The sequence below is a fragment of the Sprattus sprattus genome (genome assembly GCF_963457725.1).
Source record: "Sprattus sprattus genome assembly, chromosome: 8".
In the NCBI taxonomy this organism is placed as follows: domain Eukaryota; kingdom Metazoa; phylum Chordata; class Actinopteri; order Clupeiformes; family Clupeidae; genus Sprattus; species Sprattus sprattus.
The window spans coordinates 25,061,045-25,075,717 of record NC_137927.1 but is presented as its reverse complement, the minus strand read 5'-3'; the positions used below and the strand labels follow the sequence as shown (position 1 = coordinate 25,075,717).

Below are 14,673 nucleotides of genomic sequence, written 5' to 3'. Positions count from 1 at the left end.
CCTTATATAAATATGCTCGTGATAATGCACCACAATCTGCCAACTGGCCTTTCCTCCTCATCGTGCATTAAGCGATACCCAGGAGATGTTTCATGTTTCACGCACAATAACAATCTCAACTCGCTTGGTTTACCTGTCATAGCTCACGCTGACAGGTTTATCGTGCCGTTTAACGCAGCGTTATTCACGGGACGTGGGATATCCCACTTCTGCTCCGGCGTTACTGTGAAGTCTCTCCCCTGCCCGTGAATGCCATTGGAATGAAGTCTAAACAGGCGAGATCCGTATCGGTGGTGTGAGCGCTTCACTGCTCCAAATTGTGACTGGCAGGCGTCCAGAGACAAAAATCATTCCCACATTGTACAGCAGACAACAGTCAGCATGAGGAAAGAGGCAGAGCACCAAAAGCCCGTCCTGTTCCAATAGAACCGCCGTTTTGAAACAAATGAAACATTGTGTCCTTCGTACTTCAAGAGACAGTGCACGTGACTCACGTGCACTAGCGTCTCACTGTAACTTTTGTTTTGTTTTGCCCTTTCCTTTTTCTGGCATATCAAGTACTTGAAACATAACTAGGTCATCCCTCTCCATAACTTCTCCTCTTCAGTACTATTACAGCGTTGAAGCTCTGTGCTTGAGAAGCCTCATTCATTTTTATATCGGGAGTAATTCATTACCAAGAAGTCCCTTTTAAATTCTCTTCTGCAGTCACTAAGGGCCTGGGAAAGGTTGAGGAAAAGCTCACACTTGTGAGTAATATCTGTCTAATGCTACCACAATACTCTGTGTGCTGGAGTAATCCTTCTCACGCCCTTTGCTTACAGTAGAGAAGCCATGAAGGCAGCAGGAGACTGCAGGGCTGTTGAACAGCCCAGCTCTTATCTGGAGTCTGAATACAACTTCCACATTAACTTCAACTTCCACATTAACTTTAACTTCAACTATAACTATAGCTATAATTATAACTAATACTTTAACTTCAACTTCAACTTTAACTTCAACTTCAACTATAACTATAACTTTAACTATAACTATACCTATAACTAATACATTAACTTCAACTTCAACTTCAACTTCAACTTCAACTTCAACTATAACTTTAACTTTAACTATAACTATACCTATAACTAATACTTTAACTTCAACTTCAACTTTAACTATAACTATAACTATAACTATAACTATAACTATAACTATAACTATAACTAATACTTTAACTTTAACTTTAATTTCAACTTCAACAGCACTGCATAAAAGAGACCGCACTTTCATAGTGCTCTGACAGAGCTTTCATATATTTCATCTATGTTCCAAAGTGTCAAGCCACAGCAAATAGCATAAGTGATGGCAGCAGCAGCAATAAAGGAAAACCAAAAGCAAGATCTAGCATAGGTCCCCCCTGGGGTTCAACCGAGACAGATAGGGAGTTCCTGTGCGGAGAGAGAGACTGTAGTGTCATTCCAGTGTTCATCCAAGCTCTTTGTCCAAGCACATCTGTGGGATACTCCCAGTGTCTGCAGACATCTGGGAACAATCCGGACAGCAAACAGCTCTGCAGTCTCCCCTCTGCTGGAGTACAGCAGCCCCCGTGCACAAGCGAGGGAGACCAGTAGACACTGGGCAGCAAACGGTGAAATTATAACTTTTACGATGTCTGAGGGAATGTCTTTATGATATTAGCGTAGTCCTGAGACACTGTTTACACATGCACCCACACACAATGTAAAAATACTTGAACTTTCTGTTCTGCCCTGAGTTAACACTGAGTGGGCTCGAATGAGGAGGCCTAGAACTGGCCATATGAGTCTCAACGTTGGCTCCGTCTGAGTTCCTCCGTGTTTACACAAAAACAATAGATTTGGTGTGAAAGTGAGAGCAACACAATGAATTAGGTCACCTCTTTTCCTGGAGGGGTCCCAGAAAACGTGTTTATACCAAAATGCCGTCTAAAACGTCTCACTTTTTTTTTCCAGCTCCAGAGTTCCAAAGTTAAGCCCAACCTTCCCCTCTTTCCCTCAGCGCTTGGATTACCTTCGCTGCACAACCATGCCAAGCCTTCCCCTGGCTACAGACTGGGTGACCTAATCCACCAACATGTTCCTCAACTGTCTTGTGGATTTGGATATTTGGGTGGAACTCTTTTCAAGACAGCTGTCAGTATTCATTTGTTGCTTTTAGAGACCATACAACGCAATGACTGTACTGTGAAAGCCAGCTTTACACAATAGTGTTCCTGTAGCATTTGTAACATTTTGTATGCATATTATCATATACGTTTAGCATCTAGCCAAGTCTAGATTTACAACTCTGTCACAGCTTTATGTTTAGGTTTTGTCTCCCTATAACCCCTCTTGAATGAACAAACACAGAATCCTTTAAATATGTGCTCAAGAATGGTTGCCATTGTGCATACTGAACTGTCAGATTGGTTACCCTGACATGCTGTCTAAAATCTGATATATGAGAATAATTGCATCTCACTATATTGTGTAGTGGATAACTATAATTGAACTGCTATTCACCATAAGACATGGAAACGTGGGAAAAAAAACAATGACAACAAGAAAACAAGAGAGCAACAAAAAAAAAAGAATCTTGTCTAATTCAGACTGTTGCCAAGTCACAACGTGTTTATTTTGTGGTTGCCTTGTAATATTGCAGCCCACATCATATTTCCAGCCTGTGCAACCAGATTAAAATTATTGGCATTTATGAAAGTCCGTCCACAACTTTGGACACATACCCTTGGAACAGGGCAGGACAGTAAATTCCTTTGGAACATCCAAACAATGCCATTATCAGCTCTATTATATTTACATGACATGATAGCAGTCACTTCACTGTCAACAATGAAAAGTTCAGATTTAACCTGATCCAATCTTGGAAAAGAATTCCATCATTGACCTAAAATATCTCCAATTCCACTTGATACTGATGAAGTTCTTAACTTAAATGTCAGTGCCAAACTGAACCTTTCTAGAACTTGCTAAATGTGTCCTAAAGTACGTACAGAGACCACTTTTCCATCTAGACTACAGTTAGCTGCATTGGGATTTACAGAAAGGATCATTTAAAAGAATAATCCATATCCAAGCCACTGGTATTGACACCAACTTTTTTCACTGACAGTTAAGGCTGACATTTGAGGCTGAACTTCAGCTTTAACGCTGTGACTGTCATCAGCTACAGTTGAATTCCTTGCCTGGCTTGACTTGTGGCTATTATTGAGGACACTCATTTTCTTTAGATAGCAAAAAAAACTTTTTTTAACATATTTGTTGAAACACTGGAGAAAGATCTAAGTATGAAATCACATGGACATCCTTTATGGACATGGCATAGCACCTTAAATTATAACAAAAGGCGATTGAGATTTCAAAGTTTCTGTATTTTTACAGTGAAACAAAATACGTTTCTGCTGTTGGTTTTCTTTATTTAGGCTTTTGTGCCTGTGTTTTCCAAAAATGAGGAAAGAAAAATGCTTGGCAACAGAACGAGGCAAAGAATAGTCCTCTCTTTCACACAACCATTTCCAGCAGCAAACTTCCAACACATCTGCATTGAATAGAGCCAGGAAAGTAGATGAGACCAAATGGACAATATATTCCAAAATGTAGCCTCAAAAGCACCAAAAAAGAAAAAGTGTGTGTGCGTGTGTGTGTGTGTCTGTGTGTTGGGGGCGGGGGGAAAAAATCAAGCTACATAAATGACTATGCCACACACACACACAACACAAAATAAAAAGCTAATCTGTGGTTGCCATATCAGAGGGGTGGCCAACCAAACATTTCCTTGAGAGAAACCAAAGGCTTTATACCACCATCTGCATGCAGGCTATTGGCTCTGAGGAGACTCCAATGTCATTGGCTCTAAGAAGAAACAGCCCTGTTCAGCCGCAGCCACACAAGGCTCTGAGACAGACTTTTACAAGAACCTACTTCAGACAGAAATGCAAACAGGATCTTTTTTCTCTCATCTACATTGAGTGATATGGAATCAAAGGCGCTGTCAACCGCCCACAATCAGGCATGAGGAGTAATGTTTCTGATATTGTCTTTGGCTCTGAGCTTTCTAGGCGTTAGCAGTAAACTGCCCAGAACCCAGTTTTCCCATTAACACAACTCATGCTTTATTCCAGGACTGTTTATAAATCTGAAACACATTTTCATCCCACCCTTCTCAACAGGTAGAAACAGAATGTGTGCCAACCCATTTCATGTATACAATAAACTAAACTATTCTATTTAAAACACGATGATGGCCATGTTCTGTCTAATAAAAAATGTATCATAGAGCATCAGTCTGATTTAGGACAGCATTATGGAGACTCAGTACGAGACCAAATGCTATTGGGGTTATAGCCAAGTCTCAAGGATGTCAAGATTTAATAAACTTGCATTGGTATCACAGTAACATAACTCGGATCTCAATGATGAACTTCCACTTAAAGGCACTCACTTTCCATCTGTGTGCACATGATGTCTCATATCTTACATGATCACACATACATTCATGACAAACAACTTCAAGTTCTTGTCCTACTAGCCTGCTCAACAGAAGTGCATATTCCAGACAACATAGTCCATCTACTTTAGACTTTATCCTCCCTGAATTCTTAACATGTATGTCAAAAACTGCAAAGACTAGTTAAATGAAAAAAAATCTAAGTGTATCTACAGAACCACCTTGTTAATCATGTCATTCACAGAATATAGGAGGTCCAATGAAACAACCCCCACTGACAATGCAAGCCATACCTAAGTTGCATAGCATGGATAAAAGCTGGATTAAAGAAATTAGGTTTTCTTTTATCCAAAACAGCTGTCATGGGACACAGAGACATATCAAATCCTTGTCCTTTACCTCTTTCACACTGGGCTCCTGTGAAACCATAGGTGCAAACACAGCGGTTTGGAGCCACACACCGGCCCCCATTTTGACATCCATTCTCACAAACAGCTGTAGAAAAAAAGACAAAAACACAAAGTGTACTTTTAAGTAGTGGCCAACTACATTCTCTGCTCCTAGTCAGAACACCGTAACATGCATCCATAGCATACACAATTGGAGCCATATCAAGTCTGTTGCATTGTTATCATAAAAGGGTCCTTACGTTGGCCGCAGTGAGCTCCATTGAAGCCTTTCTGGCATTGGCAGTTATCCTCCGCACAGGTCCCTCCATTCATGCACCGGATGTTGCAGTGTTGAACTACATTAACCACAAAAGGCAGTGTTGAACTACATTAACCACAAAGGGCAGTGAGAGGGAAGTAAGCTTTATGTATAGGTGACCCACTGACCAACAGATTACCGTTTGACCCCCATCTACTTTCGATTCTATTAGGCTGTGTATATGTAAAGGTAACTCAGGAGAATGTCCTGTCAGGTGTCACTTTTGTGAAATACTGTGTCCACTTTTTAGCTTGAAAATGCATTATAACTGTTTCATAAGACAATGACAAGACACCAGAGGGTCAGGAAAAAAAAAATCGCACATACTTCAGCAATGTAATTGGGAAAAACAAATGACCAGAGTGTGTAAAAGTGGTGTGTTGCCTACACAAAGACATGGGATTGTTGCCCATGGATCATGTCCAAAGAACACACCCAGCGCAGACAGAGGATTTGAGAGCATTATGACTAGCCTCCATTCAAAATGGTGTGACTGAGCCCTGGTAGATATTTAACATGTTGCAACTCACTAAAGTGAATTTCAATAAAGTACCTCTGGGCAACCCAGTTGCAATGTGGACACAAACACGAGGGAATTAGGCAGGGGACAGGATATGACATCATGCACAGGGCAGGGCAGAAAGCAAAAACTGATTTCAATTAGAATGATCTCTGCCAAAGAGCAAAAAACATCCCAAATGAACAGGAGGAAATATTAACATGATCCTTATCCCAACATTTCAAGAGACCCCATTGTTTTCTTTCCCATTTATGTGTAATGGGCTTACTGTTGGTTGCCAGCGGGTTATGGTTACACGTCAATGTAATGGCAGTGGTTACATTAATAGCACTAATACAAGTGTAGCAATTGTGATAAGACATTGTGGCAATAACAGTGATAAAAAACAGTGTGCACACACTCTAAAATGGAGAGGGGGTGAGTATTTAGTTTCTGCTGTGAGGCACAGGCAAACTATCCAACAGTGGTGTGTGTGAATTGTACAGGATCCCCTACTAACATCTGACATGACTGATGGGAAAGGTCCAGCACATTACCTGATTTGGAGCCACAGGATGGGGAGATCTGACCCGTTGGACAGGTGCACATGTTGGGTCTGGAGCAGAACCCATCTCCACAGGAGCTTCTGCAAATGGCTGCGGAGGGCAGCGAGATCAAAGAGCCTCAGAATGGGACAAATCAGGCCAGACTAAACAAAGAGAGATACTTGTTTATCACACGTTGGCCTGAAAGGCACAGTACCGCCGGGCCGGGCTGGCCTGGGCTGGGCTGAGGCACTGAATGAAAGGAAGGGAAATCGCACAGCAGTGCTTGGCCCCCTGGGAATGGAGCTGGCAAGGTAATCCAGATCAATCAGGGAGAATGTCAAGCTTGACCCCACTTCCTTGGTTTCAACTGTGAAACAATATCATGACCCTGTCCAGAAAAGGGCAGACAGCCAGACTGCAATCACAGACAACAGGCTGATCGACAACAGCCTTCCTGAGTCCTCACTCACGTGTGGGAAAAAAGCAGCTTTCTATTTAGTCAAAGGAGGAAAAACAACATTGTGGAGAGTGGATCTGTACCAAGCTTGGGCTGCCCACACTTAAAGGCAGGCCTACTACCACATAGCTTTTTGGCCCATAACTCTGCCTCTGACCTTGCTAAAGAAACACACACACACACACACACACACACACAAATGCATATATACATATCTAGTTCCCATTCCTGTGTCCAAAAAGTCTGAAAGTAGCAACTCCTATATTTTATTATGACTACACTGCTATATATGTACTATACTGCACACATGCATAGGCTGCATAAACATATGTATGTTTACATATATGGATAGTGCATACGTTTATCATGCATATGATCTCCCTGCAGCAGGCCCACGTATTGCTTTATTTAGATGACAGAAGGCAGTCCCTCTTCATAACTGAAATTCTCTTTCAAACAGTACATTTTACTAGACATTTGTTTTAGAATGGGGAAAATATGTACAAAAGGCTGTCATACTTACGAACAATGCACTGGTTTCCTCCGCTCAGGGTCTTCCACCCAGGGCAACAGTAAGAGTTGAAACGTGATCCACACACATTTGGCCTGAAGTTGAGCATAAACAATTCAAGAGACTTCACACAAGTCTTCTGCACTAAATTTAGTGTGCATGTTGTAAGACAAACTCTGTGACATCTGTCCCAGGCAAAGCATATGGAGACTATTGACTTTCTTTTACATTCTGGGCGACATGTTCCTTTAATGACTTACTACAACAGTCATCCAGAGTGACATTTCAACTCAAGCTGCAATGAAAGCACTGAGGAAATAGCACAACCTGTTGGCCATGTTCTAATCTAACAAAAACCTGAGTGCATTACAAATCATGTATCTGACGCACTTCACCTGAATACTCAAATACATACAATATCTACATTTGCTACTTAAAGTGGCACTAGCTTATAATCAATGCCAAAACACCCACAGCTAATGCACTGTGTGGTAAACAAAACAGCCAGAGCAAAACATGATTTTACACATCTTTCAACCTGTTATTACATGCAGACAGGCACATACACTAAATGTGCACGTATATCCTCCAGGACGTGGTGCAAGGAAAGAAAACGAATAGAACGGCATCTGCATTACAATGGTCTGCCAGTGTTCTACGGAGCATTCCTAGAGGAACGGATGTCCAATGGACTCCTTTGTTTAAAGTATAACTTATTTTTGCAGCAAAGCAGGAATGCTGCTGCTTGCCAGTATTTAATTACCAAACTCTCCTCCAGCCTTCCCATCAGCCGAGCTCATTTCTTGGCAAACTAGAAACAGAAAAGCCTGAGACTCAATGCTCTGCTGATGACCGTTGAAGGGATTATTTAAAGTAAAATGCTCCGTTCTTAAGGTAGTTCATAACTACTGTAAAAATGAATAAGACGATAATGTAATATTTCATGTGGCAAAAGAGTTCTTGACTGTACTCAATACACTGTTTGGTATAAAAAAGCTGATGGTTATGATAAACAGGATTCGTTGTCGATAATTCAGGATGCCTACTGTCTTGCCATGGTTAATTATGAGACTGATGAGGCAGGTGGAGGTGTTGGGGGAGGGGGGGGGACCTGCTTAGATGTTAGAGCAAGAAAAAGTAGCCTACCCCTTGAGAACATCTTGACCTCCGCCTCTCCGCTTCGACCTGTTGGCTCTTGGCTCACCGGATTTACCAGCTTTGCTTTCTAAAGTGCCAACCTCTTCGGCATCGATTGTAACCGACAAGACCGCTGCAAGTCCCAGGGTAAACATCAGCAGCCACCCCCGCCACATACTGCCTTTATGTTCCTTCAAAATTAAAAATGCCCTTCTTCTCTTTTAAAACGTTATATCACCGAGTAGAATCCCTCTTCTTAATGCAGTATGCTGCCTGTTCCTATGATCAAATGGATCGACCAAGTCTGGAAAAAAAAGAAAACCATAATAGTTTACAGGAAACGCATTTTGGGTCATATTCCAATGATGAAACCAACCTAACGTTAGATTAACATTCGCTGCCAGACAAGATGCGTCAGAGTTCTAAACTGTAAAAACGCTTAGCAAAAGTTTGCAAAATGCATGACCACAAGTTCTTATGAAGAATTACAAAGAACAAATGCAATACAGTAAAGCAAAATCCTGCTGAACCGTACCTTTTCTCCGAATGGAGAGTGCTCCTTCGCGACCAAACCAACAAGATTTGCGATTGTTTTTAAAACACAGCGCTGAATAAACGTTTTCAAGGGACACTTTTAAGTCCCAAAAAAGAAGACGTAGTCGTTCAAGTGCTATGTGAATCACACCATTATGCTGCTTTCCGTGGAATATGAGGCATCTGTGTGATATAGGCGTGAATGAGATGATAATCAAAGATGTTTGGGCATTTAGCAAGATGATGAGAAGTAATCCCCTCTCAGACTCCTTCTCATCGTCTCTGTTGAACTTGCTCCCTTGCTCTCATCCACAGCTCCACTTTCCGACGAAACTTTCTCTCCTGGTCTCGCGATACACTAATTCCTGCTCAAATTAAGTGCGGTGGGTTAACTTAAAAAAAAGACGACAGGGAGAGAGAGAGCGAGAAAGAGAGGGACAGAGTGGGAGAGTCAGCTCAGCGTTTACTTTCCTCTAAAAATGTTGTGATTCTGCCGTTGAATTTCGCTGATGATTTTGGCTGATATTTAGAGACAGATTTGAAGACAATTGCTTTAAATGAGGCATAATTAGAGTGATATCAAATTGCAATATACACGTGTATTGTGAATTGCTTCGTTCCATGGCTAGTTGTACAGTATGTACACCACTTTGGGGTCAGTTTTGTTAAGTAATATCACTCATACACAAGTTAACAGCACATGTTGCCTGACCTGTATTGCTTTAAGAGGATACTATGTGCTCTGTCCAGTCTTGTGACTTTCTGCTCATATTTTGGACACAGCATCATCTCTTGTCTCCATCCCAAGGCACGTTTTTGCTTGTCTGCTTTGTGTCTGGCAGTCTATCACAGGCCCTTGAGTCATGTAATGAATCCGCTGAGTGGCGATTTGAACAATGCACAATTGACTCCCCTCAGCCTCTCCTGAAACCTGACATTGGACTTGGACTGTTCCATGTGAGAGAATTTATTGCCTTCCTCCCTCCAACTGCTCCCCAATAATGAGGCCAGTGGTACTCCCTCAGAAATACTAGGTTTCACGTGTAGCATCTCAGAGAAATAATCGTCAACACCGTCTTTAAACACTGCAGTGGGAAGGAATTTGGGGAGATAATTTCAACATAGACAATACTCTAAAGTGACCTGTACAGCGCACTAAATTCATGTTCGTTATACCTGCAATGTGGTATTTTATTTGTATTTCTCCAGATGTGTACTTTTAATAATAAATCTCATGATGGCATTTATTATTGTACTGTATGTATAATACTGTATATCTTACATATTTTGTAGATAATCCATCAACAAAAATACAAAGCAATATATTTCATATTAGGAGTTCAGGTCAGGTCAGCAACATAATTCATTAAAATGTAACTGAAAACATTTAAATTCATCCTATATGTGTCTCATGGATGACAACAAAACTATTTTGAATGTAAAAAACGGGAATATTTTGTTCACAATGAGTAACGATTCTAAAAGGCATGTACTTCTGTAAATTATTTTCTGAATGAATGATTTTAAATATTTTCTGCTGATGCCATCAATATACGGACACTACATATAAGGAGGAAGAAAAACACAATTTATGTGAAATATTGACAGTGTCACAACATCCCAGACATGAGAACTGGGTCAAAATGCAGACCACTTGGCCCAGTATTCTCTTTTAACACATAAAAGTGCATGTCTGTCTTTGCATGAAGTATTTCTGAAGGCCTAATGAGGGGCTGTTTGAGAGAAAATATTAGGGAATTTCAGAGAGAGGGTGGGAGAAAACGGAGCAGAACTCTCTAACATGGAAATGATTTGTTTTGTGAGCCACACCCGGCCCTTGTTGGAATAAGGTCTGAAACAAGTGAGTCGACTTCTCCCATGCAGCCAGACCTTGGTGTGGAGATCTGGTGGGAGGCCAAATGCCTCTCTCTTTCTCTCTCTCTCTCTCTCCCTCTCTCTCTCTCTCTCTCCCTCTCTCTCTCCCCCTATCTCTCTCTCTCTTTCTCCCTCTCTCTCTATCTCCCTCTCTCTCTCTCTCCTCTCTCTCTCTCTCTCTCTCTCTCTCTCTCTCTCTCTCTCTCTCTCACTTCTTCTCCAGATGAGGAGAACAGCTGGTGATCGCACTGGGTCTTAGGTTTCCTCTCCCCCTCCAGAGCAAACAGTGGTGGGGTACCCGTCACCGGTGCCGAGCTAAGCCTGAAATCACTCTCCACAGCTTCACGGCCCTCTCATTAATAACACAAAGAGTAGCCTCATCGCCCGGCCCGCGCTAGGGAGGAGCACCTCCAGCTAGCCCTCTCCAGTCAGAGAAGAGGCGAGATGTGGTATGTACTGTAATGAGTACAGTGGATTGGGCCTGTGATTAATTGTGTTTACCCTCACCTTTTTGGGGTCTTCTCTGCACTTAGTCATAATCAGCTGAGATGTTGCGATAGGCCTAAATTAAAAGCGTGGGGCTAAGGTCGGCCTGCGGTTGTTTATGGAGACCGCAGATTCATGGGTTTTCGCTACGGAGCATTTGACCCGCACCGCTGTTGGACAGACTGCTCAAACCGCCATAGCATTCCGGCCCTGTGCTCTCTCTGGCCATTGAGTGCCTGTGCGCGCGCAGAATGGCGGTAATGACAAGGCTATGTCAAACTGACATGTCTTCCATGAACTCATGAAGATATGAGGGGCTCAGAGGCCAGGGTGTCGGAGCTGCGGTTAAATGGATCGCTCTAAAGCTCGGCCTGCTTTCTGCCAAGTGCTCTGGCTTTCGTTTGTTCATCTGCTGTTTTTATTTGTTTTAACTCATGCTCTCCCTCCACAGGAAATTGTATGCGAAAGGCCATTCACACTGAACCAGACTCTCATCTCCCTCCCCAAATTCAAAACGGACTTGTATGCTTTTGCTGTGGGAGGAGACCTCTCCTCTAAAGCCATGCCGAGAACAGAAACGATTACACTAGATATCTTAACTTCAGCTATGACCAAACAAGAGCACTTACTACTATTTTTTGAATGTTATTCCTCACGGCATTTCAGGCTGTTTATCCTCAGCCTGAAATTGCCTTATGGGCCATACTGCATGTGAGCTCAAATACTATGAAGAAAACAGATGTGGGAGGGCGAAAACTGTGACCTACTTACAATCTGATTTTTTTGCCTTCTTTGTTGCCGTCTTAGCATTTTCACTTTTTCACCGGACCCAATATGGCAGCACCATCTTTGGCCCTTTCACGATGTTCTGCTAATAGCTGAGATTCTGATCATCAGTCCCTTCGCTTCAAACATTTACTTTCCTCAAATTTTCTCACACTATTATTGTCTTTGGCCCCATACTGCACGTCTTATTTCATTTCCTCCTGTCTTTAGCAACAGGACTGTTGCCAGTCTTCCTGCCAGATGCCTGAGGAAAATGAGACGGAGCACAGATGAAAATGCATTGCTCAAACACAAAGCTGTTTCCTGATGTTTCATCATTCACAATTAAGATGCTTTTAAGAGTTCTGACATCGGAACATGTTAAATGTCCATTCATGATTCATGAGGCCGTACTAAATCAACAAATGTTCAAGACATGGACAAACGTCGAGTGTTATCAAATGTAAACATTTTCATGATGTGTGTAGAATATTTGAAGGGTGAATATACTGTAGCTAAACATATGTAATGTGGAGGTTTTCTCATTCTGAAACTGTGTGTTTTGGCGCAATGGAGTGCCAAGCAATATTTTTGCCTAGCTCAGGCTTCTCTACCTCATGGCTGACTGCTGAGGTAGTTTGAAGGGGCTCATGGGGAGGGGATCCACTGCCCAGCTGGTAAAGCATAACAGATACTGAATGAAGTGAGGGGAAAGCCTGTCCAAGCCCTCCTTGTCACACACACTTACACACAAATACACACACACACACACACACACACAGCCCTGACTCTCTCCTCATTCAGCCACATGTGCCTTTGGCTCCACCAGTCCAGAAAGATAGCAGGAACAGGTGGGTTCACACAATACATCAAACTCAGGACACAGTGGAAAAGAGCAGTGAGGAGACAACAAGCATTTCCAAGACCTGACTCATTCATCAAGCAGGAGGAGTCCATGGGTAAGTCCCTCTTCTGTCCACTCTACAGCGCTTGGACTGCTGACGTTACAAGAAGCTCTAGGGCTAAGGCCTAGTGAGGAAGGAATGATTCTGATTAGAGAAATATTCTGGGCTCTCATGCTGAGGATGATCCCAACTGCTTCCTGTCAGACCAAAATGGGATGAAAAGTTGTGCTCTGGGAAATTCATGAGTGAATTTGGCTTCAGGAGGCCTTATAATGAGAGCCACAACAGAATGTAACACAGCCTATGAGACTGGAATGTAACAGAAGATTAGGCTTAGATGGACGGGATCACAATTGCCTGGTTGTACAGCTCTCATCTTCTAACACATAGCGAAAATGCCTGGAGATATCTATGAAAAAAATTCCAGAGCCAGTTTCCAGGTAAATCCTTTTTGGATTGAGGTCTGCAGCTTCAAGGCTAACTCTTTGTTTACCCCCTTTTTCTTTTCCTCCTCGAAACCAACCCAGACCCTGCAGACCACTGAAGTCAGCAAATGTTCACTTTGGACATTTATCTCCACATGCCGTGTGAGTTAGCATGTCTTCCCACATCGTTGACCATCTTGGGGATGGAAAACATTCTGTTCTCTATCTACCCCCAGCCACTCCACCCAGCCCATCTGTATAGGGGACATCTGTGCTGATATGCATCTCATCTGGAGAGTGAAGTATTGTATTATTAACTCTGCCGACGGCATTCCCCATGCTATGTATACATATTTTGTGCTCAGTAGAAGTGGTGGAAGTTGCGATGCGCTACCACTGAGAAGGTGAAGCAGCAAGCATACATGTAGCATGGTGCACTGAGCCACAGAAACACCATAGAAAGCCACCATAGGAAAATGGCTTGGCACTCTGAAATTTGATGGTGAAACGGCATCATTTGTGCGTTGTTTATCCATGGTAAATTAAGGTTGACACCCAGGTTAATGAACTTGAGATTTCATTTTCTTGACAATTTAGCGAGTCGTGTGTTAAACAGGTTCATTTTGAAATTGGATCCTTACTGTTTACCTTCTCATTTCAGGGGATGGCACACCAAGCAATTTTACTGAGAAGCTATCACAATATATCTACAATATCTCATTATCATATTGAGACAAGACTTTCTGTACAAAAATAAATGTGTCCTGTGATAATTACAAATTCTGAACATTTGAATTAAACCTAATTCGCGCTGTCCACGATAATAATTTGAGGTGATTTCATCACATAGAAGCTGACCTAGTTTCACAAGGAGAAGAAATTGTGAGCTAGGGAGAGGGAAACAGACAGAGTGAGTGAGAGCGAGAGAGAGAGAGAGAAAGAGAGAGAGAGAGTCAAGCTCAGGGGCATACTGTTCCTGAAGCCATGAGGACACGCCATTTCCTCTAGTCAGTCTCACGCTGTGGGAAAGGGTCTGAGAATGTGCTGCTGCTGCTGCTTCGAGAGAGAGAGAGAGAGAGAGAGAGAGAGAGAGCGAGAGTGAGAGTGAGAGCAAGAGCGAGAGCGAGAGCCCACTGCAGCAGACAGCAGCGCCGTCAGCCCAGCCCAGCCCAGCCCAGCCCAGCCCAGCCCAGCCCAGCTCAGCCTAGCCCAGCCCAGCCCAGCCCAGCCCAGCTCAGCCTAGCCCAGCCCAGCCCAGCCCAGCCCAGCCCAGCCCATCACCCCCTGGCTCAGGCGGCGGCACGTTCAGAGCACTTGCACAGCCAATGGCGGCAGCGTAGAATTCCACAGGCCCCCCAC

The 14,673-nt window shown here is 42.8% G+C and overlaps 1 protein-coding gene across 2 annotated transcripts in view; it reads right to left on the bottom strand.

Moving 5' to 3' along the window:
* Positions 1-9,150, bottom strand: part of fbn1 (fibrillin 1) — a 61,235-nt gene extending 52,085 nt beyond the window's left edge. Inside the window, exons 1-6 of one of the 2 annotated variants that reach the window (XM_080843899.1) lie at positions 8,860-9,150; positions 8,334-8,628; positions 7,200-7,282; positions 6,229-6,327; positions 5,114-5,209; positions 4,864-4,959 (exon numbers count right to left, since the gene is read on the bottom strand). In XM_080843899.1, the coding sequence (XP_080700025.1) occupies positions 4,864-4,959; positions 5,114-5,209; positions 6,229-6,327; positions 7,200-7,282; positions 8,334-8,500 (541 nt within the window). In that variant the 5' untranslated portion in view covers positions 8,501-8,628; positions 8,860-9,150. Of the gene's footprint in view, positions 1-4,863; positions 4,960-5,113; positions 5,210-6,228; positions 6,381-7,199; positions 7,283-8,333; positions 8,629-8,859 lie in introns of those variants that run through there. The other variant, XM_080843900.1, reaches the window with a different exon arrangement.
* Positions 9,151-14,673: the final 5,523 nt, after the last annotated feature.